We start from the raw sequence: 25749 nt of genomic DNA, 5'->3' as shown, positions 1-25749 counted from the left end.
GGGAAACACGGGACAATTTGCCCATTTTTAAGAAAAAGTCAGGACACTTGCAGGAGGGCTTAAATACGGGACTGTCCTTTTAAAAACGGGACATCTGGTCACCCTATCCATATCCGTGTTCAATCCTTTTCTGAATCCTGCAAAACTCTTGGTTTCAGTGATGTATTGTGGCAATGCATTCCCCAGGGTTTTTATTTATTTTATACATATATATTTAAGCATTCCTTTTTTTTTAGTATTAATTTTTTTGTCTTTCAGTTTCATTGACTTAAAGCCCTTTGAAGTCAATGGGAGTTTTTCCATTTATTTTATGGGCTTTGCCTTTATACATCCTCAAGAGATAGTAGACTGGATCACCTGATTTACCTTCTGTGTTTTATTAATTCTTTTGCATATCTTTATCCCATCCTTTTATTTGTTTCCTCTCTAAACTGAATAGGCCCAGTCTTTTCAATCTGTTTTCAGAGAAGTTTTTCCATATCTCTAATAATTTTCATCACTCATCTCGGAAGCCCCTCAATTTCTTCTGTATCCTTTCTGAGACAGGGTGTCTAGAAATCAGTACTAGATACCTACAACATTAACTTGCCTCTGGTGTTCCAGGACAGTGTCTGAGTCTATTGAGAGATTGCATGATTTCATTAGCACCTCAGCCGACCCCATTCATTCTTAAATTCCTTTAGAACTCTTGGACAGATTTCCCATCTGATCCTGTTGGCTGCTTGTTCCTTAATTTATCAGTTTGTTCCAGCACCTTGTTTTTTCACATCTCAATCTCTGACAACACCACCATTTTATTACCTTAAAAGTGTAGGTTCAGGTTTGGTATGCTCCCAAAAATTAACTGTGGTGGAGGCTGATGCAACATCTTTATTTTCCTCAATAACTTCCTTTACGGCCTCATGATCCGGTGGATCAACTGTATCTCATGTAGGCTTCTAATTTCTGAACTAAACAAAAATAATCTCTTGATATTTATTTGTATATCTTTAACTTTCCTCATCAAATTCCATCTAAGTCAAATTTCCATCTTATATATTGCTCACTGTGGTTTGCACTTAGTTCTATTGGTTTATATATCTTCATTACATTCTGCTTGGTTTTCTGAGCAGCTTGAAAGTATTCAACAGAAAAAAATCCCTCAGTTTTTACATAATGAATTACTTTTAAACTGCACATTAAAAAAAGACACAGGAGCATTTATCAGGATGTTTGTGGGCTCAGTGGTTATGTGTTTAAAAAATATTCCGTGGAATGGCTTTGTCCCATGACAGAGATTTAGAAAGCTACGGATTCAGATTCCAGCTGAGATGCAGGCCTATAATCTTGTTTGAAATGTTCCCTTTCATAATGCTACTTGGCTGCAGTATATCTGCAGTTGGGAGCAGTGGAAAAGAAGCCGGCTAGAGTCTTTCCCGCAGAAAAGACCATCACCTGTTGGGGCCCTCACTGAGAAGTGCTCAGGGACTATTCCAGCAGCAAAAGCAGCAGCCTCTGAAAGTACTGCCCACCATTCCATAACGGATACTTGTACTTTTGGAATGCACTGCATTTTTGAAAGGAACTTTGTACTGTAGAGAAGGCTAGTTTTCTTTCTTTTCTCCTGGAGTCTGCTTCTGGTAGTTTTTAAACCTGCAGTTTAAAAGTTTTCAAGGAAAGCTTGTGAAGTAGGCAGGGACAATGGAGGAAAATGAAAGCCAGAAATCTGAGCTGTGCCTGGCTTGTTCAACAGACAGCAAACAGATGAAGGGTAAGTAACAGAATCAGTCGAAGATGGAGTTACATTTAAACATGTCCCTCATTGCTGCTTTTTATAACTAGAGGTAGAGAGAATAAAAAGTGTGCTTCTTGTGCATGTGACTTTTGAAGGCTTGCCTGATACTTTGGGGATTTTTATGTTTAACTTTCTCTTTAGAAAGATTTTTATTTAATAGCTAAAGCAGAGTGTATATTGATGTCACATCTTGTGACACATTAAGCAGTGTGATATGCTACTTCCTTAGGGAAGGATAAATACTATCGGCTGCCTTTTAAATTCTCTATACTCCAACAGCAGAAGCAGAAACACTTCATTTTATAGAAGTAGTATTGAGATTTGGTTTTTTTCAATTCCTATTTTAGAACACACAGATCTACAGTAGATTGTCATGAGATTAATTTACTTTGTGTGAAATGAGTTTGGTTGATTCTGGAATAAAGCCAAGAAATTATGAGCATGTTTTTCATGTAAGGTCAGCTGTGGTGCATTTGTACAATTACCATTGCACTGTTATTTTGTCTGAAACCTAATGCAAACAGTTTCCTGATGAATTTTTATGTAGGGTATTCCACTCCCTACAAACATTCAGGTTGCATAACAGATACCTAATCTAAATTTATCTCTTATAAGTATTTATAGAACACCAATGATGATAGCTTTTGTGAACACTTCCAGTACATATGCATGTATTGTATTTCTCATGCAGATTTCAGTGAAACATATATGCTCCTATGTTTGTATAAAATAAACATAATATGTTTGGGTATAAATGGTAATTGAAAATATATTTTGGTATTTCACAGTATTAAAAGTCAGTAATATCTGTGACTATCACATAACTGGCATATTTAGAAAAAGTATATAATAAACAAAACTCCAATGTGGTCATTAGTACTGTTTGACATTCTGCCAGATCATAGTAAATATCTGAGCAATGGGTAACTCATAGTCCGTCCATATCATTTGGGTGTGTTGTATGCATGCACTTTGTGTGTACAGAGAACAAAATATTCACTAAAATGTGTTCCTGAATTGCAAAAAGAAATAACATGCTATTACCATACTACTCATGCAAAATATACTGAAATTCATGTAATGGTAGAAAGCAGAGGTCAGTCTGGACCAGCTCCTGAAACTGGAAGATCCAGGTCAGAATAATTAATCCAAAAGATTATCATGATGGATTATCATGGACATACCACTTGTAGGCCAAAAATTAAGTTAATTTTTACTGTCAGTTTTCTCCATTAAATTATATTTCTTATAGTGATGGATGAATCTAAAAAAAAAAAGTTGAATTTGGGTTTAATTCAGATAAGCACCCAGTTCAGATTTTCAAGCCTTTTGAGCACTATCCCAGACCCCACAAGCCTTTATCTAGTCATACAACACACCCCATTTGCCTACCCTCCACCCACCATGATAGCAGACCTCCTTAGAGGAAGGTCCAGCAACGCACCTGTGTCTCAGGTACAAGGTCTCCTCTTCAAGAGCATGACAGGCTTATTATATGCTGATCTCTCACATCCTCAACACATTCTCTCTCACCTACCCCTTTTTAAGGGGTGATACATTTATCCTCCGCCTGCCTACAACTCATGCCGTCTTCTAGGGACAATTAGGTGATTCTTTACCCATTACAAAGTTTTTTGGGGGGGCTGGTTGTTAGGCTGACTCTTTCCTCAATGCCCTCTCATCCCATATGTATTTTCTAAGGTATGGAAAGCCTGCCCATTCTGCTGTTCAGTAGTAGCAGGCTCCAGAAACTTGCTGTTGGATTATGCTGCTTCTGACCCTTTGATCTTCACATGCACCCGGAGCTAAAATGCCCCAGCGTGCATTGTAGTATTTCACAATCACTGCTCTTGCCTTCCCCCAAGGTGACCTGCCACCAGGTAAGAAGTGCAAGGGAAGTACATTTAGAGGGGGATTTGGTAAGGGGATCTCTAATGCAGACATTCCAGAGCTTCAGAAAGGGTTAGAGTTCAGTGTGTTTCAAATTTCAGGTGAGGGGAGGGAGTTATTTTATTAAAATTAGTTTGCCGGATTCCTAATCAACATAAGTTGTGCATCAAAAGAAAGCAATAGGGACTGCAGTGTTTTATAGTATGTTACATGTCTGTCAATGCCATGAAAAGAATGTGTCACATAACGTATGTATTAATAACCTAGCCTACACATGGCAAAGGTAACAATTAGTTTGCATTTGTTTCCTTTCAGTAATGTGTGGGGAAAAACTGTTACATTTTGGATAATTTTAGGAATAGAGTGTTTTTCTCTCACATGTAGTGCTAGAAAAGGCTAACATAGCACCATGCATTTTGGTTCCTTCTTGAAGTCTCCATATATAACAAATAATGGTAAAACACTTTGGTGTTTCTGAGTCTCATCATACTGACAGATGAATCTTTAGATATCTCTAAGAACTCAAGTGAAGAGCATGGATAGGTTTTGTATGAGATGTAGAAGTAGGATTACAAATTTAATGAACTTTCTGTTGTGTTTTGTGTTATACAGGTTAAGGTATATCTACACTTATGGCAGTTGTGTAGAGTACAGACACTGCACACCCTGGTAGCATGGGTATAAATAACAGCGTAGACAGTGAGGTACAGCTTAGGTGAGTAGAATGCCCTACATGCCTGAACCCTAGGGTGAGCCCCATACACAGCTCTCTACATGCCCAAGCAGTGCCTCCCATGTCTGTACTTCTGTTTAGTCTCTCACTGTCTCCCTGCAGCCAGAGCCTTTCCTCACTGCAACAAAAGGCTCTGTAAGCAAGGAAAGGCTCTGGCATGAGAGAGACAACAGGTAAAGGCTCCGGCAGCTCCCCACTACTGAAGCCTTTTCGTGCTGCCAGAGCTTTCATAGAATATCAGGGTTGGAAGGGACCTCAGGAGGTCATCTAGTCCAGCCCCCTGCTCAAAGCAGGACCAATCCTCAACTAAATCATCCCAGCCAGGGCTTCATCAAGCCTGACTGTAAAAAGCTCTAAGGAAGGAGATTCCACCACCTCCCTAGGTAATCCATTCCAGTGCTTCACCACCCTCCTAGTGAAAAAGCTTTTTCCTAATATCAACCTGTCATAAACAGATAGTTAAGGGTTAATGTCTCTTCTACCTGTAAAGGGTTAACAAACAGTGAACCTGGAACACCTGACAAGAGGACCAATCAGGAGACAAGATACTTTCAAATCTCGGTGGAGGGAAGCCTTTGTTTTGGGCTGTTTCGCAGGGGTTTTTGTTCTCTCTTGGGATTAAGAGAAGCCAGACATGTAACCAATTCCTCCCATCTTCTGAAACAGCCCATTCTGTTCAATTTAGTAAGTACCAGTTAGAAAGGCGGTTTAGTCTTTTGGATTGTTTTCTTTATTTGCAAATGTGTATTTTGCTGGAAGGATTTTAACTCTGTTTCTTGTACTTATATACTTAGGCTGGGAGGGAAGATCCCTCTGGTCTAAGTGAAGCTAACAGACCCTGTAACATGTTCCATCTTGATGTTACAGAGATAGTTTTTACTTTTTTCTTTCTTTAACTAAAAGCTTTTTCTTTTAAGAACCTGATTGATTTTTTGGTTATCTTGTGTAAGACCCAAGGGGAAGGGGCCTGTACTCACCAGGGAATAATTGGTGGGAGAAAGGAGAGGAAGGGGGGGGAAAGGTGAATTTCCTCTTTGTTTTAGATTCACGGAGCTTGAATCTGTATTGCCTCTGGGTGAGGGGAAAAGAGGAGGGGGGAAGGTGAAATTCCTCTCTGTTTTAGATTCAAGGAGTTGAATCACAACGATCTCCCAATGTAACCCAGGGAGAGGAGTATCTGGGAGGAAGAAAGGAGGGGGGGGAATGGTTTATTTCCCTTTGTTGTGAGACCCAAGGGGTTTTGGGTCTTGGAGACCCCAAGGAGGATTTGGGGAGTCAGAAGTGCCCCAAAACACTATACTTTTGGGTGGTGGCAGCTCTATCATTTCTAAGCTAGTAATTAAGCTTAGGGGGGTTCATGCTGGTACCCCATCTTTTGGACGCTAAGGTTCAGAGTAGGGGTTCATACCATGACATGGTGGCAGCAGCATGTGGGAAAGATAGAATCCAAAAGCCAGTAGGATTATTTTTTTTTCTTTTCTCTCTGCTAGCTGTTTATAAGCAGAGAGAAGGGGGGTTTTAAAAGCAAAGCTGAAAGCAGGCTACAGGAGATTGCTTTTAAAAGCAAAAGTCTGCAAGTTTTTTTTCGCTCTTCCTTCTGAGTACTCTGAAGGCAAAAGTGTTAGGTTTAACGAGGGTCTTTTGTTAAACAAAGGGACTCCAGCAAAAGACATTTGCAAATCAGTGTTTGTTTGTTTTTTTTTAACTCATCCGGGCAAAGGAAGTTAGAAAAGGTTAAAAAAGTCTGTTGCCAAGCAACCCTAAGGAGGCAACAGAGAAGCAGCATTTCAAGCAGTAAACAGCAGAGGGCGCACCCAGCACAAGAAAGCCAGAAGTCTGAGTTCCAAGGAACGGGCAAAACTGGATGCAGAGGGACAAATTAAAGATGCAGACCACAAGCGAGACATGGAAAAAAAAGAAAAGGAGATGAGGATAAAACAACAAGAAATAGAAATAAAAGAAAAGGAGATGAGGATAAAACAACAAGAGATGGAAATGAAAGAAAAAGAGATGGAGCTAATAGAAAGGCAGGAAAAAGCCAAAGAGACGGCCCACCAAAGAGACATAGAAAAGCAACAAAAAGAGACAGAAGAGAGGGAAAAAGAGAGAAAGCATGAACTGGAATTAGCACAGGCTAGGCAGCATGATCCAGCCAACCCTAAAAACCCTTCTCCAGTTACGGTTCCACATCCCAAGAAATTTCCCACCTACAAGGCAGGAGATGACACTGAGGCCACCTTAGAAAATTCTGAAAGGGCCTGCCTTGGGTACAGCATCTCTGAAGACCAGTACATGGTAGAACTGAGACCACAGCTCAGTGGACCCTTAGCAGAGGTGGCGGCTGAAATGCCTAGGGAAACCATGAACGATTATAAACTTTTTCAAACCAAGGCCAGAATCAGAATGGGGGTATCACCTGAACATGCCCGTTGGCAGTTCAGAGCCTTAAGGTGGAAACCAGATGTGTCATTTCCCCGACACGCCTACCACATTGGAAAAAATTATGATGCCTGGATATCAGGAACAAAGGTTAACACTCTGGCCGAGCTGCATCTCCTAATACAAATGGAGCAGTTCTTGGAGGGTGTTCCTGAGGAAATAGAAAGGTACATCCTAGATGGGAAGCCCAAAACTATAACTGAGGTGGGGGAGATTGGAGCCAAATGGGTGGAAGTGACAGAAAAGAAAAAAGCTACTGTCAAGGGGAGCGAATACCACAAGGGGCACACCGACAATAAACCCTATAACCAAGGGCAACCCAAGACCCCACCTACAACCCAAGGAAGGCCCCAGACTGCCTATTCTCCCACCTCACCAGTCTCCAGTAACGCACCTCGGCCCAGTGACCAGTCAGCTGGACGATGCTTTAAATGTAATGAACTGGGACATATAAAGGCCAACTGCCCCAAGAACCCCAACCGAGTGCAGTTCGTTACACCACCATCACACCAAAGATCCCCAGGCCCAGATGCCTCTCAAATACCCTCGGAGCAAAAGGAAACTTTGAGAGTGGGCGGAAAGAAGGTTATCGCGTGGAGAGACACGGGGGCACAAGTGTCAGCTATCCACCAATCCTTAGTGGACTCCAAATTCATCAACCCAAAGGCCCAAGTAACAATTTACCCCTTCATGTCAAAAGCTGTAGACTTGCCTCCCCCACTGTAACTTGACACCATTACTCCTTGTTCTGCCATCTGGTACCACTGAGAACAGTCTAGATCCATCCTCTTTGGAATCCCCTTTCACGTAGTTGAAAGCAGCTATCAAATCCCCCCTCGTTCTTCTCTTCTGCAGACTAAACAATCCCTGTTCCCTCAGCTTCTACTCATAAGTCTCTTGTGCTCCCCTAATCATTTTTGTTGCCCTCTGCTGGACCCATTCCAATTTTTCCACATCCTTCTTGTAGTGTGAGGCCCAAAACTGGACACAGTACTCCAGATGAGGCCTCATCAACGCCGAATAGAGGGGAATGATCACATCCCTTGATCTGCTGGCATTGTCCCTACTTATACAGCCCAAAAAGCTGTTAGCCTTCCTGGCAACAAGGGCACACTGTTGACTTATATCCAGCTTCTTGTCCACTGTAACCCCCAGGTCCTTTTCTGCAGAACTGCTGCCTAGCCACCTGGCCCTTAGTCTGTAGCAGTGCATGGGATTCTTCCGTCCTAAGGGCAGGATTCTGAACTTGTCCTTGTTGAACCTCATCAGATTTCTTTTGGCCCAATCCTCTAATTTGTCTAGGTCCCTCTGTATCCTATCCCTACCTTCCAGCATATCTACCACTCCTCCCAATGTAGCGTCATCTGCAAACTTGCTGCGAGTGCAGTCCACGTCATCCTCCAGATCATTAATGAAGATATTGAACAAAGCCAGCCCCAGGACCTACCCTTGGGGCACTCTGCTTGATACCGGCTGCCGACTAGACATGGAGCCATTGATCACTGTCCGTTGAGCACGATGATTTGTTCAGCTTTCTATTCACTTATAGTCCATTCATCCAGCCCATACTTCTTTAACTTGCCGGCAAGAATAGTGTAGGAGACCGTATCAAAAGCTTTGCTAAAGTCAAGGAATAGCACACAGTCTCCTCATCCACAGACCCAGTTATCTCATCATAGAAGGCAATTAGGTTACTCAGGCATAACTTGCCCTTGGTGAATCCATGCTGACTGTTCCTGATCAGTTTCCTCTCCTCTAAGTACATCAGAATCTATTCCTTGAGGACTTGCTCCATGATTTTTCTAGGGACTGAGGTGAGGGTGACTGGCCTGTAGTTCACCGGATCCTCCTCCTTCCCTTTTTTAAAGATGGGCACTACATTAGCCTTTTTCCAGTCATATGGGACCTCCCCTGGTCGCCATGTGTTTTCAAAGATAATGGCCAATGGCTCTGCAATCACATCCGCTAACTCCTTTATCACCTTTGGATGCAGTGCATCCAGCCCTATGGACTTGTGCTCATCCAGCTTTTCTAAATAGTTTCAAACCACTTCTTTCTCCACAGAGGGCTGGTCATCTTCTCCCCATACTGTGCTGCCCAGTGCAGTAGTCTGGGAGCTGACCTTGTTCGTGAATACAGAGGCAAAAAAAAGCATTGAGTACATTAGCTTTTTCCACATCCTCTGTCACTAGGTTGCCTCCCTCATTCAGTAAGGGGCCCACCCTTTCCTTGACTTTCTTTTTGTTGCAAATACACCTAAAGAAACCCTTCTTGTTACTCTTAACATCTCTTGCTAGCTGCAACTCCAAGTGTGATTTGGCCTTCCTGATTTCACTTCTGCATGCCTGAGCAATATTTTTATACTCCTCCCTGTTCATTTGTCCAACCTTCCACTTCTTGTAAGCTTCTTTTTTGTGTTTAAGATCAGCAAGGATTTCACTGTTAAGCCAAGCTGCTCACCTGCCATATTTACTATTCTTTCTACACATCAGGATGGTTTGTTCCTGCAACCTCAATAAGGACTCTTTAAAATACAGCCAGCTCTCCTGGACTCCTTTCCCCTTCATGTTACTCTCCTAGGGAATCCTGCCCATCAGTTCTCTGAGGGAGTCAAAGTCTGCTTTTCTGAAGTCTGGGGTCCATATTCCGCTAGTCTCCTTTCTTCCTTTTGTCAGTATCCTGAACTCTACCATCTCATGGTCACTGCCTCCCAGGTTCCCGTCCACTTTTGCTTCCCCTACTAATTCTTCCCTGTCTGTGAGCAGCAGGTCAAGAAGAGATCTGCCTCTAGTTGGTTCCTCCAGCACTTGCACCAGGAAATTGTCCCCTACACTTTCGAAAAACCTCCTGAATTGCCTGTGCATCGCTGTGTTGCTCTCCCAGCAGATATCAGGATGATTGAAGTTCCCTATGAGAACCAGGACCTGTGATCTACACACCACAGTGACAAGTGTGAACGCAGTCTGCTTTTCAATGTGGCATGTAGCTGCACATACCCTAAATTCCACAGCAAATGTAGACAAGGCCTGTATTGTTTCCTCAAGGAAGTGCTCACAGCTGCTATTGTGACCCTTACATTAGGGGGTTTGTGTGTGAGGGTATATATATACGTAGCCGTGCTTATGCCTAATACTCAGACATCTGAGATGACCTCTGTTCAACTAGAAATACAGAACGTCTTTTTGCCTGGCACTTCCATTTCAACAAGTTCAGAAAAATGATATCTATATTTGGTGTGTGATGGATTAAAAATGCCAGATTATCCCTCTTACTGGAGATTCATTGATGTGGGTGCACAGCCTACAGAAACCTTTTGAACATTGATGCATTTGGAAGAGCCACATTTCTTTATTGCAAACAAAATACTCATTTTTACCACTTCTTTCAAACAAATCTCAGTGTATCTGGTGGTAGGATTTCTCCCTGACTTTTGAGAAAGCATCATCACAAAGTTATTGAGGTTGGGAGTTTTTGTAATTAAGTTACACATGGAAAATTTGCGTTGTCCAATAGACCTCAACATGTGTGGCTGCAGCTCTGATGTTCTGATGTTGGAGACACTTTTAGGAATGCTGACTTGCTCAAAGTCAGCTAAAGATTTAAAAATTGCATTATTGTGGGTTTTTTGGGGTTTTTGCATATTTAAAGGAACATGTTAAGGAGGCAAATTTAGTATGAAAGTCTAGCTTTGAACTCTAGAGCCTCCTATGTGAGAAGTGTATTGCCAGTCACCAAGAGGTATGCAAGATAGGTAAAAAAAAAGTATCACTATGAAGGAGTATGATGTTCTGAGTCTGCAGCAAGTCATCCTTCTGTAACTTTTATGTAGTGTTTCTCTTTACTAGAAAGTTTGAATTTGGATGTAGATCTAAACTTCTCCAGGGTTAGGAATATAAGAACACAAGAACAGCTGTGCTGGTTCATTCCAGTGGTCATTTTAGCCCAGTATCCTATCTTCTGACAGTGGCTAATTTCAAATGTGTCAGAGGGAATGAATGGAACAGGCTATCATCGTGATCCATCTCCTGTCATTCACTCCTAGCTTCTGGCAAACAGAAGCTAGGGACACTCAAGAGTATGGGGATGGATGTGAAGCTGTTTGGGTTCAAGATTTAGGTTCAGTGTGTCACAGAGATAGCAGCCAAATTCACACTTCTCAAAGTTTGGTGACATTTGGATTTGGGCTTTTATTTCAGGCCTATCTCTACTACAATAAGGACTCTTCTCAGGTGCAATCACTGCTACTGCTCGGGGCAGTAGAGGAGTTCAGGGGCAGGGGGTTCTGTTCCAAGTATTTCCTTATTCTGAAGGCCAAAGGTGGGCTCAGATCTATTTTAGTCCTGCGAAAACTCAACAGATTCATGAAGAAGATAAAGTTCAGCATGGTCTACCTGGCTTCCATTGTCCCCTCCCTGGATCCGGGGGACTGCTACGACACCATCGACTTGAAGGGCGCGTATTTTCACATGTGCATAGTCCCGTCCCACAGCTGGTTCCTCCACTTTGTGGTCAGCACTCACAATCAGTTTACAGTTCTCCCCTTCAGCCTCCCAGCATCCCCTCGGGTGTTCAGCAAGTTCATGTCGGTCATGGCATCCTTGCTGTGGAAATGGTGGATGCAAGTATTAATGTACCTCGACGACTGGCTAATCAATGGCCACTCCAGGGCCCAAGTGGAGGCCCGTGTGAGTCTAGTTCAGACAACATTCCACAGGCTCAGCCTGATATTGAATGGTCAACCCTAACCTCCTACTCAGAGGATAGAGTTCAGCGGAGCTCTCCTATACTCTGGTCAAGCCAGGTCATTCGTTCCGGAAACTCGCTTTCTCTCCTTGGGCACCATCATAGAGGAACTCAGGCGATACCCCACCACAACAGTGCAAAATTGCCTGAAGTTGCTCGGCCATATGGCCGCCTTTACATATGTAGTACAGCACACCAGGCTGTGGTTCCATCCTCTTCAGGCTTGGTTAGCCTTGGTGTACAAGCCAAACTGACACTGCCTAGACAAGTTGGTCCCACTCATTCCTCCAGTTATCGAGTCCCTCAGGTGATGACTAGACCTGCAAGCAGTATGTGCAGGAGTGCCCTGTCTCTAGTAACAGACACATCGGCAATGGGTTGGGGGTGCACTTGGGAAGAATCAGGACTCAAGGTCTGTGGTCCCAGGCAGAACTATCACTGCACATCAACGTCATGGAGCTATGTGCGGTTCGCTTTGCTTGCCAGACATTTCAAACCCATCTGCAGGGCATATGTGTATCAGTATTGACAGATAATACAACAGCGATGTTCTATATTAACAAACAGGGAGGTGCTCGCTCCTCTCCTCTGTGCCAGGAAGCCCTCAAGCTGTGGGACTTCTGCATTGTCCACTCCATACATGTGCAGGCATTGGCACCTTCCGGGCTCTCCGAATGAACTGGCCAATCATCTCAGCAGATCCTTTCACGATGATGATTGGTCCCTCCGCCTAGATGTCGTAATGAGCATCTTCCAGGGGTGGGTATTTCCCCAGATAGACTTGTTTGCAACAGGAAGTGTCAGCAGTTCTGTTCTTCGTGAATCACAGCCTGGGCTCACTTGCAGACGCCTTTCTTCTCCTTTGGAAGGGGCAGCTGCTGTATCCATTCTCACCCTTCTTGCTTGTACACAATGATCTGCTGAAGGTCTGAAGAGAGGGAGCATCAATGATCTTGATAGCGCCAGCATGGCCATGTTAACACTAGTTCACCATGCGTCTAGACCTGTTGGTGGAACACCTATAACACTGCCCTTGGTCCTGGACTTGATCATGCAGACTAACGGCTACCTCCAGCATCCCAATCTAGAGACTCTGCTCCTCACAGCATGGAAACTACGTGGCAAATCGCTTTGGAACTTGCATGTTCAGACTCTGCTAGGGAGGTTCTCCTTGGCAGCAGGAAGTCATCTACTTGAGCTGCTTATCTGGCTAAGTGGAAGAGATTCTCAATCTGGTCTCTGCAAAGAGACACTCTGCCATTACACTCGTTGATTCCTTTCATTCTGGACTATTACTGCACCTGAAACAGCAAGGCCTGGCAGTGTCGTCAATAAAGTTGCACCTGGCCACCATCTTGGCTTTTCATCCCAGTTCTGCTGGCTGGTCAGTATTCGCTAATCCCATGATTGGCTGCTTCCTCAAAGGACTAGATTAGGGGTTCTCAAACTTCATTGCATTGCAACCTCCTTCTGACAACAGAAATTACTACCAAAGCTGAACCCCAAGGGCTTCAGCCCCAGACAGGGGAACTGTAACCTGAGCCCATCTGCCCAGGGCTGAAGATGAAGCCTGACCCCGCCACCCAGGCACGCAGCCCTTGGGCTTTAGCCCCAGGCGGTGGAACTTGTGCTTTGGCCCCGGGCCCCAGCAAGTCTAACGCCAGCACTGGTGACCTCATTAAAACAGGTTAATGACCCACTTTGGGGTCCCGACATACAGTTTGAGAACCACTGGACTAGATAGCCTGTACCCTCTGATAAGACAGCCAATCACCCCATGGGATCTCAACCTGGTGCTCTCAAGGCTGATGGGACCCTCCTTTTGAGCCCCTAGCAACATACTTGCTCCTCTGTCTTTCCTGGAAAGTGACATTCCTAGTGACCATAACTTCTACCAGGAGGGTGTCTGAGCTCAAGGCCTTGACGTCCAAGCCCCCGTGTACTGCTTTTTATAAGGACAAGGTACAGTTGCTGCCGCATCTGGCCTTCCTCCCAAAGGTAGTTTCACAATTCCACATGAATCAGAACATTTTCTTCTAGTGATCTTCCCTAAGGCCACATGCTAGTTAAACCAGGAACAGCTGCTCCGCTCCCTGGATGTCAGATGAATGTTAGCTTTTTACAGTGAAAGGATGAAGCCATTTTGAAAGTCGACACAGCTCTTCATTGCAATTAAAAAAAGAAGGGTTTTTTTGGTTTGTTTTCCATTCTCTGGTGCATTGAACAGGGATCTTTCAATGGCAAGTGGAGTCTATTCCCTGCCACAGCAGAAGGGTGGGAATTGGATGAGGGGGCTCCTAGTGTCCTCCCAAAGGATCATGGAATACGGCATGTATCAGGGCATGCTTTAGCCTAGCAAAGATACCTGCCCAGTGCACTCCACAAGGATGCAGGCATCCTCAGTGGCATTCCTGGCACAGCTCCCCATTCAGGACATCTGCAGGGCAGCAACATGATCATCAATCCACACCTTTACGTCAACTACGCCATTACTCAGCAGGCTAGAGACAATGCAGCATTTGACGGTGCTGCAGTCTGCGAGTGGGTGAACTCTGACTCCTCCTCCTGGGAATTGCTTGGTAGTCACCGATTTGGAATCGCCATGAGCAAGGACTTGAAGGAAAAACGGTTACCTGCCTTTCATAACTGTTGTTCTTCGAGGATGTGTTGCTCATGTCCATTCCAAGACCTACCCACCTTCTCTCTGTCAGAGTATTCTGGCAAGAAGGAACTGAGGAGGCAGCGGGTCAGCAGCGACCTATATACATTGCCATGAAGGCGGGACTCCAGGGGGTTCCACAGCTGACCCGACGGGTACTGCTAGGGGAAAAAACCTACCAACAAGTGCACGCAGTGCACACACACCTACTTGGAATAGACCTGGGGTGGGGGAAGGATAGCTCAGTGGTTTGAGCATTGGCTTGCTAAACCCAGGACTGTGAGCTCAATCCCTGAAGGGGCCATTTAGGGATCTGGGGCAAAAATCTGCCTGGGGATTGGTCCTGCTTTGAGCAGAGGGTTGGACTAGATGAGGTCTCTTCCAACCCTGATATTCTATTAGCAACACTTTTGTAACGGTTGTTCTTTGAGATGTAAGTAACCATTTTTCTCAACTTTTCCAGAATACTGTACCCCTTTCAGGAGACTGATTTTTCTTGCATACCCCCAAGTTTCACCTCACTTAACTACTTGCTTACAAAATCAAACATAAAAATACAGCCACACTATTACAGAAAAATTGCTTACTTTCTCATTTTGCCCGTATGAAGTTTTAGTTTGTACTGACTTTGTTAGTTCTTTTTATGTAGCCTGTTGTAAAATTAGGCAAATATCTAGTTGAGTGAATTGATGTACCCCCTGGAAGACCTCTGAGTACCCCCAGGAGTACACATGCCTCTGGTTGAGAACCATTGTGCTAGATAGCTCACAGAAAAGTCCTTTCCTCTGAAGAACATGCAATCTAAGGTGAAATCAATGGGGGTCCACCAATGTGTATCTTATTGCATAGTGAGGACCTAAATGGTGGACAGACAAGTGGGAATGGTATCAGGAGCAACTGAGTCACCTGTGTACAGGAGGTCATAAAACATAAGGTCCAATTAGTTGATCTAATAGTTGCTTCTGTCCTTAATATTGATGAATCTATGAAAGTTGGGAGAACGTATTGATTCCCAAAATATAGTAACATGCAAAGGGATGTGTTCCGAGATTAAAAAAAAAACCCAATAATAATTGGAGATATACCAATCTCCTAGAACAGGAAGGAACCTTGAAACGTCATCAAGTCCAGCCCCCTGCCTTCACTAGCAGGACCAAGTACTGATTTTTGCCCCAGATCCCTAAGTGGCCCTCTCAAGGATTAAACTCACAACCCTGGGTTTAGCAGGCTAATGCTCAAACTACTGAGCCATCCCTCCCCCCAAAGAGAGCTACTGGGGGTGCTATGAGGATAAAGAACTTTTAGTGAAATAGCAGTATATAGAGATAAATGAAGCAAGAAATTTAAAGGGATGAACATTTAAAGTCTATAAAGAGTTAATGTTAATAAGGACATTCTAGGGTGCATAACAAAGGTGAGTAAGGCTACAGAATGGACTTAGGAGGCCTTTTCAATGCTGCTGTTTGTTGTTCCCCTTTGCTGACAAAGGAGAGGGGGATTTTTCATAGGTATTAGGTAACAAACCTCCAACCTACACTTCTTCAGGCACCAGAGGGTTCATGTTACACAGTTACCTTCAGCTAAGCTAGCACTAACATACCCTCTATGTCTAGCTATCTTTTTACAAAAGGATCCATGGCCATTGGTCTTAAACTTTACAACTTTAAAGTCTTCTTTATCTGACTTTTTTCCTCTTTTTTGTCACATAAAACTTGCTTTTATTTTATTTCTCAAGGAGTGGTTTATTGAAAAAGTGATGCTGTATTTTCCAATCTGCTGTCTCAGAGAGGTATAAAATCCAAGTGAGATCCATGAAATTTAAAACCTGGCTACAGTCAGAAAACAGAAACAAAACCCAAGTGCTTCTCTTACTATTTTATAGGCATTTCAGAGCATGTGGAAAACATACTTTGAAAAGATTAAGGATTTGAAATCTGCTTTGTCAAAGGAATTTTATCAGTAGCTATCCCTAAGGAGACTAGTTACAGGCTCATTAAATGTACTGGAACATGTTGCAGAAAACTGTTTCTGCTTGTGGAAAGCATCCTATAGATTTTAAAAGTTAGGGAGTAAAGGCTTTGCTGTATCTTCTTTTTACTTCAGATAATAGTGAAGATGGTATAAAGGGACATCTTTCTTAAATGACGTTCAGTTCTCTGTGAGGCATTCAGTACTGTATAATACAGCTGGTATAAACAATTCTGTCTGGGTATTTTATTAAAGCTTAATAACACGTCATTCCCCCGTCAGTGGTGTAGAACAGGATGTTGTATACTACTATATTTTTTTAATTGACCTCGCTATATTTATTCCTTATAAATGTGACTGTTGCGGTTATGTTCTTATAATAGTCTTTTTTTTTTTTTTTCAGACCAGGGAAAAAAAAATTTGCATGTGACATCATTAGACGATGCAGAATGTCTTCGATCTAAAGAACTCCTTGCAACTGGAAACAGTAATACTTCCAATCCAAAGCCTACCCGCAACATCCCTCGCAGACATACTGTAGGTGGACCTCGCAGTTCCAAAGAAATACTGGGAATGCAGACATCAGAAATGGACAGAAAGAGAGAGGCTTTTCTGGAGCATCTGAAACAGAAATATCCCCATCATGCTACAGCAATAATGGGACACCAAGAAAGGCTGAGAGATCAGGTATGAAAACAAAGTAATTTATTGTTTTTTGTTTAAAAAAAAGTATATCTAACTTTCATAAAATTCAATGTTAAATGGTTAGAAAAAATGGGAATGTAGCAAACCCTAAACAAATGTAATTGGATGGGCTTTGTTTTGTTTTTAGATTTTTTTTAAATGGGAAGAGTATGACTGTTTGATGCCATTTTTGTGCCATTCAGTGAACCGTATATACTCCGCCATAAGCCGGTTCATTTATAAGCCAACTCCCCCAAGATGGATAAGTAAAAATGAAAAAATTTTATGACCTGTTCATAAGCCAACCCTATAATTCAGTGGTCAGCAAACTTTGGCTCCCGGGCCATGAGAATAAGCTGCTGGTGGGCCAAGATGGTTTGTTTACCTTGAGCGTCCGCAGGCACGGAGGTAAAGCTAAGTAAACAAAGTGTCCCGGCGTGCCTCCTGCCTACCCTGACAGGCCGGGACAGCAACTGGTGGGAAAATTTTTGGCAGGGGGGGGAGAAGCTGGAGGTCAGGGGAGTGACCCCTGTGACCACCCCCCACATGACCCCACCACTAGCCCAGGACCCCCACACTCTCCCCATCCTCTGGCCTGGCTGGAGCTGCTCCAGCAGGCTGGGCAGCGCAGCTGCAGCCTGCTCCGATGGGCCAGACTGGGCAGCGTGGCAGCAGCATGTTCCAGCCGGATGGGCCGGGCAGCACAGCCGCAGCGTGCTCCGGTGGGCCAGGTGGCGCGGCCACAGCCTGCTCTTGGGGGTAGGGCCGAGCAGCACGGCTGCAGCTGCTTTGGAGGCTGAGGGGAGAACAGTGTGGCCAGAAGTGGAGAGACTCTGGCCACGCCTCTTCCCTTCTGGCTCTGCTGGCAGTGCTACCTCTCCTTGCTCCCTCTGTTGTGGGGAGGGGCTTTGTCCCACCTCTCCCTCTCTATAACCCTTCATAAGCTGACCTCCTTCTCTGGTGCTTCCCTTTTTTACTAAAAAAATTCAGCTTATGAATGAGTATATATGGTAAAAGTTTTCTGAAGAGTTTATATATTAGAGTCTGGTAGGACAAAAATGAAACCAGAATAGTCTCACCGCTTCAGGTGACAGCTAACCATCTTACCTAAAAATATGGGACCAGCTGTTAGCTTTAGCTACATTTTCAGCCTGGGAAGCCAAGCTTAGCAGAAAAGAAAACATTTGTACACAGTGTAGGTTTACCTCAGTTGGAGTTGTTACCATGGGTGCTGGAACAATTTTTATAGTGGGGGTGTTGAGAGCCTTTGAACCAAACTGTAAACCCTGTAAATGATGGAAAACACTTCAAGCGAGGGGGTATGGCAGCACTCCTGTTCCAGCACCTATGGCTGTTACTCATTTATTTGCTGTCCTTTCTTCTTTTGAATCCACTAACACAAATGGAGTGGACTCGTCCTTTAAGTATCTGCATTCTCCAAACTATCTTGATGGCAGGTACTCGTCTCTAAGAAATGTGCCTCATGCTGCTTTGTTTCTTGGCTGCGTGCAGTGACTTTTCAGCAGAGAGAAGCAGATTTTGGGCCCACGAAAGATGTGATGTCTTGATGTATTATGAAAATATTGCCATGCTGACACTTGAACACAGAGAATGTAGTTAATGAAAGTGTTCAGGACATAGTGATGTGCTCTGTTGCCAAGTACAGTATTCAACTTCATTTTTCTATCAGATTTATTTACAAACATTTTGTTCTATAATTAATTTTTCACTACCTGGATTTAAAAAAAACAAACAACAACCCTGTTTTATGGCACAAGTTGTTAAATGCCAAGTAAGCTGAAAAATTCAGAGGCTAGCAAACCTGGAGAAAAGGTACTACTGTTCAAAAAAAACATTTTGTCCAATGTGCTCAGTCTAACAAATGATGGGAGGCCACCTTTTTTTAAAGTTTTTTTTCTTAGGGCTTGTAGGTTTTCCAGCACTAAATACCAGCAAGTTGAGAGTAAAAATCGAAGTAATTTAGCAACATATTTGTAGTCCTTGTGATTGGACTTTCTATGGATTCATATGTTTGTCCATGTTTTATAAAGAGACATTTCTTATTTCACACCTGTGAATATTTCTTCCTCAAAGGGTCCCTCATGTTGTGTGCCTGTGATGACGAAGGTACTTATTGTATAAGCCACCTCTTCTTTATTAGCTTAGGATGTTAATGCTTCTGAGATTCTTGCTCAGCATTTTCGAAGTCCTACCATTTTGGAGGCCTTCCCTTAGGTCAGAACATTGTGTTGAAAATCTCTCTCTCTCTCTCTCTCTCTCTCTCTCTCTCTCTCTCTCTCTCTCCCTCCCCCATCTATTCCAAGGAGCCTAGGATCATAGACTTCCAGTGCTTCAAAATAAAATTGTTGGTAAAAGAAAAGAAAATGAGCTCAGATTGCTCTATGTCCTGAGCACTAACTGGTATGATTTATATCCTATTTTTATACAGGCCTCTTCCTTCCTTTGAAAGTCTTGGATTTTTGTCAGTGATTATACTTTTTATCTCTTTCATGAACTTTCATGGTTGTGTGGAATGTGCTGGGTGGTAGATAAAGATAGTGTACAAATTAAATAGAGGGGGAGGGGGGACCTAAGATAAGATCTTTTTGAGTCATGTAAATATTTAGTTCCAGTGGTGCAGACACTGCAAACCTAGGTTTGAACAGCCTACACAGCCTGACATCCTACACAGTTTGTAACTTGATCTCTCTCTGAAGCCAATAAATTACAGAAGGAATGCAGTAACCATTCTCGCTGTTTGTTTAAAATGTGTCGTACTTGATAATTTATTGGGGATGAAATCAATGTGAATATAGTCTGTTCCTATTTTTTTGATGATTAGACATATGTACTCTCTGTAATGAGTGTAAACTTTAAAACAAAATTATCTTGAAATTACTATCAAAGGATCAGGCCATGTTTCTTTGGGGCTTTCAGGAATGGAGATCTCATCCATTCATCATTTGTTTTTTTAAACATCCATAAACCAAACAAAGAACCATATTAAAACATGCAAAAATAAGTATCTATTTGGTAGTAAGGGACTTTTTAATATAAATATGTCAGAATAGTCTGTTATAATCTCAGACACACAATCCAGAGATAATTGTTATGCCTTACCATTTGTGTGTGTGCACACGTGCATGTAATGGAAATACGTTAGCAGCTCAATAGTGAAGGTTGTAATGCAATTTTGCCTTTATGTATGTGTGTATATATTATAATTATAAAATATGTGTGTGTACTGTGTGTGTATACAAGGTACATACACAGTACACACACATCTTTTATAATTATAATATATAGCACACACATGCTATATAAGAGCTAAGTACTATATACAAAAATATAGATTATATATACAAAATACCATAATGGGTTATTACACCTATGAAGACTTTGAATGTTTACATGATCCCACTTCACTCCTGTTGCACTCCAATGTGTGTGGGAGTCCCTTGCAGTCTTAGCAAGATACTATACCACCACATCCCTGGCAATCCCAATGTCAAAGTGGCATGGTTAGGCTATATTACACCCCAGATGTTCTCAGTCGGTAGATGGTCTGTTGGGGACCATTATCAGATGGCAGAATTTGGAGCAGCTCCTGGTTTGGTCTAATTTCTACCAGCATGGAACTGGCCAGATAATCAAGAGGCTTTAATTGGCTCTCTTCTGGGCCTTCTCTCTCACTCTTTGCTGCAGCCAGCACATGTGTACAATAGAGAATTTGGCCTCTACTTTATGGTGAAACTATGGAGGTGAAAATTAGTTTTGATTATCATGTCATGTTGTTCCCTCAACTATGTGAATGATACCAGCCTTGGCTGACCATCTACCTTTTCCACAGTGTCTTAATGCTTTCCTCCATGCTGGCTTTATGCATAGAAAGCCCTCTCTGAAGCAGTTGTTAAAGCCACTGCCCTGCTTTTGTAAATTGCTCCTCAATTCTTCCATAATGTCTACAGGAAAATACCACCTGAAAATCGCTAAGTAAAAAGCTAGAGGAGTTGCTGATATATTGTTCATTTGTATCTTATCATTTTTAATTACTTAAAACTCCCAGCTGTGCACATAGTTAGTTTTTGTAGCTGTGTATTCCTTTCTCTCTTGTTGTCCCATTTCCAGTCCCATTTGTTGTGACGTGTCTTGAAACAGAAAGCTCACCAAGACGGGTTGCCTGTCTTTGTTCGTACAGTGCCTAGCACAAGGGCTGCTGGGCTGGGCTGTAATCGAAATAACAAATAACGGTGAGTGGTCTCATTCTAATTGGTTGCATGGTTAGCCATGTAAGAGCTAGATACTACTTTTGTTAAGAATAGTACAGTAGCCAGAGTTTGTTGCAGCTCAGGATTTATGTATACTAACAGAGCAGACAGGTGTAGTGGAAACTCTGTAATAGCTGCATGTATCATGCCTTTGTCAGGACCATATTCCATGCTCATGAGAGTGAGAGACTAAAAAGGTCCACAACAAGATTAAAAAGGAAAGGAAAGGAAAGAAAGTACCTTCTCCAGCTCTGGAGTTACATGCTGCCTGCTTTGGGGGGAGTGACTGTGGTTAATAGAGGCCAGGAAAAAGTATATAAACAAGGACAATGGCTCTGAGACTCAAAAAGTATTTGCAGTTAAAAGGTTAAAAATGCTAAACTTCTCTCAAAGGAGAGGAGGGGAAAAAATCCCTGAGGTGAACCTGTTTTACAAGTTATATCAGTAAAGAGTTTTTTTTAAAGAGAGAGAAAGAAAATGAACCTGTAGAAGCCATATCAATCGAATCTTTTCAAAAGCTGAGTTTCTCGTGCAAGTTTAGAGTACAATCTGAGACACATGTGGCACTGTAGGATTTTTCTTTAACTAATCACGTACATTGTTAGACAGGGAGAGGCAGATAGCAATGCCTAGCATTTCAGTTAGTGTTTTCTGAAGAACAATTTAATCCATTTGCAAATGAAGTTAGATTTCTATTAATCTAAAAAAAACCCTATTGGTGTGAAATCCAGAATAACTACAGAATGGGGTTGCTTCTTTAAAAAAAAAATGTACAGTTGAAGCAAAGTGGTAGGTCTCAACCTGACAGGTAACTTTTGCATGCAGGCAGGTGGGGTTAAGGTAACTATGGAGATTTATGATGTCATGCTTGCAAGAGCATGTCAGGACAGCTAATTTAACATGTGGTTGTTCAAAAACTCTTATAGGCTAGAAGTAGGTTTTATGCAAATGACAGAGTTTTGCTGCAAAAGGGCAAAAGAAAACACGGCAGAGACATGGAGGGCATTTTACCTGACAACCGTAAAGGATTACAACAGAATTCATTCTAAACGAAAACTTTTGGGACTAAAGGATTCCATAATTTTTCTCCTGCTCACCTGTGGAATTCTAGGTTTAGGTAAATATAACTCTTTTTGCCCTTTGCACTTTTTGTAAAAACATTTTTGAAATGCCGAAGTCTGCTTTTCTGCATTGTTCCTCTTGGCAGCAGATCTGAATCAATAAACTGAGCTTTCTGGCATGGCATATTCTCTTTTCTTTTCTTTTCTTTTCTTTTCTTAAAACAAGCTCTTTTTTGAATGAACTGAGAATTCTGAATAATTTGAAAGGCAATGTAATGCATTATGCTGATTATATGAATAATGCTGCAAAAATGTTGTAGGTAGTGTTTTGGAGGAGAAACCAAGAACTGAGACACTGTAGTTGTTTGTAGATTATTGCCAGATGTGTCTCCTTTAACTTCTAAAACAAGATATTTAAAATTATAACTACATTTATTCCAGCATTTCAGATCTGCAAAATGCATAAGCATTTATTTTAGTAGGTTATAGAATCAGTCAGTGAAGTACTTTTTATAAACGTATGCACTGATATTGCAACATAATTTATGAGAGTGATTTAAAAAAAAGGCTTGTCCTGGATAAATGCAGATCTGGTAGGAAGTCGACAACAGTGTTTGGAGGGGAAATCCAACAGCACAAGTAAACTCTACTTTATCTCTATGGTTTTGAGGATAAAACCAGAGTGTTGGATTTTCTACATTTAAGAGAGAATAAAATCTCTTTGTGCTTAGCTGTAACCCCTTTTGTGTTTACATCAATCAACAAGTTACACCAAGTAAACAGTTATAATCAGGGGACAGTTCCCTCATTAACGCTGCTGTGATAAAATTACTTGAAGCAGCCTTACATCTACAAGGTTAGCTTAAAGATAGAGAAGGGTGGGGTTTGGGTAATTAGTGTCCAAGCATAGATATTTGAAACCAGAAAGATCATAGGTTCAGTCTAAAAACACCTGTGAAATGTAAACTCAGGATAGAAACTTGATCAGTTCAATGTAAACCTTCAGTAGGATTTAGCAAATGAGCAGGCTGCACAATGTTTTAAACACTTTATCTAATTCCAGTTGAAAAACCAATGTGTAAGAACGGTTGACATCCTGCATTACTTGATCACGCAAGTTAAAATAAACTTGCTGTTAACAAGTACCGATTACCAAAGTAAGTAGGAATGAGTCTGAGAGGAGTAAAAAGTGAAGAAATATCTTTAACTGCATTTATATTTATATGCATTAGTTCATTACACGGCTGTATTGTTTTCATTCAGTAAAATCTTTAGAAATAGTTATTAATGGGAAATTATTGAATTAATTTGCAGCCTACACATTTTTTAACGTCTGGTGTTAGGTTTTTAATATTAAAATATGTACTTTTGAACAATGTGTCAAATGAACTAGCATATTTGCATTAATTACACTGATGCTGGTTAATGATGTGGAAGGGGTATGGAAAAAAATTATTCAGTGCTGCTCATGCTATGTAAATAGATTTATGGTCTGAACCGATAAGTAGAAAAGCAGCATTTGATTATAACGTAAATATTGTGGGCATGGAGAATAAACGTTTTTAATTGGGAACTGCTGCATTTTCTAGCCAGCCCCCCATCCTTTTGTCTTATCTATGACTGATTTTGGTTTAGCTGATTATTATTTTTTGTTTAACCAAAAAAAGCCTACTAATTGATATCTTAGTTATAGTTGCACACTTTTGGTCTTTTCAGGCTTGCCCAGCATGGAGTACATACTGTGGTAAGGAAGTCTGACAGTCTGATCTCTTTTAGGGTATGTCTACACTGCACACAAAGCCTGGGGTCTGTCTCAGATTTGAGCCTAAGTCCCCCTTCTGTCCACACAGACATCAGTCTGACTTGGGTCAGCAAGCACTCAGGACTGGAGTCTTAGAACTGTGCAAGGCCAGGGGAGAGGGGAGGACGGGCTAGAGCCTGAGTCCCGCTGTGACTTGAGACCAATGACTGTCATTTTGCAGTGTGGATGCAGCTCAGGTTACAGACTCAAGTCAGAAGGTCTGTGTAGTGTAGTATGGATGTGTTAGCACATCTGTGAGATCTGAGTCCAGCAATTGTAAGCCCAGGTTTACAGTGTGATGTGGATGCTGAAGTGCAGGTTAGTAAGTACCAAGTCCATAAGCCTGGGTTCCACAGACCTGAGTCTACAATGCAGTGTAGACATTGGAGGCTTGGCTGTCATGAGATCTCCACCAATGCCTGCCTCCTTACACCAGCTTGAGATGTGGAACACTTTCCAAGGTGTAGAGCACTTTTCAAAGCATCAAGGTTGTTTCCACTTACATATTTCTGACAGGAGCAGCATTATGTTAAATAGTACATTTCCACACACTAAAAGGGATAATACAGAGATTAGTCAGTCCTACCCCTTCTGGCCTCTGCATGACCCTATGAACTCGCAGAGCCACAAACTTGTGGAGGGAGCTTCCACTCATTTCAGGAGAAAAGAGGGAATCCATGCTGCTTCTGCACATCTCCCTTTGTCCCATGTGTACAAATCATTAATATGAACAAAGCATTATTTCATTTGTGTCGTGAAGTGGATTCGATGGGTTAAAATGTTGAGTATGATGCAGAAGTGGAAAGTGTTTTAATTTCACTCATACTGGAAAAGTAAGAGACTAAGGTAGTGAGCAAATGTACACTGCTCTATAACATATTAAACTATTAGCAATAAAAGCATGAGTGGTATATGTGGAGTTTAACTGATGTAGAAATAGCTTCTGCCATATAATATTTACACCATGTGGTTTCTGCATTTGTATTTATCAGTTGAAAGTGCTAAAGTAACTGTTCTTTTTTTAAAGCAGCAAAAAGTATTAATAAAGCTATTTCCCGTCAAAGTAAATCATACTGAAAAACAGTTTAATTTCTCTTTAGGTTTGTATCGCAGACAAGAAGTAGCCCTGAAAAGAATAAAAACAGCTATAACAGGAAGGACTTTTATGCTAGAAGCATTCAACTTCACTAGGAGCTACCTGTTCAACAAGCAGTCTCAACTATTTAAAAGGAAGTTGTTTGATGTTTTGCATTTGCAATGAACCTTTTAAAAAAACCTCTTGTTCTTTACCTGGGAGAGAGAGAGAGAGAGAGAGATATTTAATTTCATTGCTTGAATTGGCCCTGGAATGCGTGTTAGATTACTTAGAAGCAGGCAGTCACCTTGGGCCCAGTAAAACTGATTGAGGACATATCTAACTGTGGAGGAATTCCCCTGTTGGCAGAAAATGCCATAGTTGTTCATTATGGGTTTCTTTGTACCTTCCTGTGAGACAGGATACTGGAGTAGGTGGGCCATTGGTCTTTTCCAATATAACAATTCCTGGGGGTCCTTGTGTAAACTAGGGTACTGTAAGTTTGGGGGCATGATGAGGAGGAGCTCCATCTCTAAATGCTCCATTTGGATAAATTCAGTTGCCACTTGTTTTTTTGAGATGTTTTCTTGTTCATACCACTACTTAAAACAGAATTCTCTGAGCAAGTGTAACGCTGACAGACCCAGGTCACCG

The 25749-nt window shown here is 42.0% G+C and overlaps 1 protein-coding gene across 11 annotated transcripts in view; it reads left to right on the top strand.

Moving 5' to 3' along the window:
* KIAA1217 (KIAA1217 ortholog) overlaps nt 1–25749 on the top strand; it is a 531277-nt gene that overhangs the window by 263912 nt on the left and 241616 nt on the right. For 10 of the 11 annotated variants that reach the window (XR_007772456.1, XR_007772455.1, XM_050938988.1 and 7 more), the window contains exon 2: nt 16610–16893. Coding sequence is in view for 8 of the 11 variants with exons in the window: in XM_050938988.1 (XP_050794945.1) it covers nt 16610–16893 (284 nt within the window). In the remaining 3 variants the exon portion in view is untranslated. Of the gene's footprint in view, nt 1–16609; nt 16894–22173; nt 22276–25749 lie in introns of those variants that run through there. The other variant, XM_050938990.1, reaches the window with a different exon arrangement.

Source organism: Gopherus flavomarginatus, chromosome 2 (assembly GCF_025201925.1).
Source record: "Gopherus flavomarginatus isolate rGopFla2 chromosome 2, rGopFla2.mat.asm, whole genome shotgun sequence".
Taxonomy (NCBI): Eukaryota; Metazoa; Chordata; order Testudines; family Testudinidae; genus Gopherus; species Gopherus flavomarginatus.
This window is presented reverse-complemented; position numbering and strand designations above follow the sequence as displayed.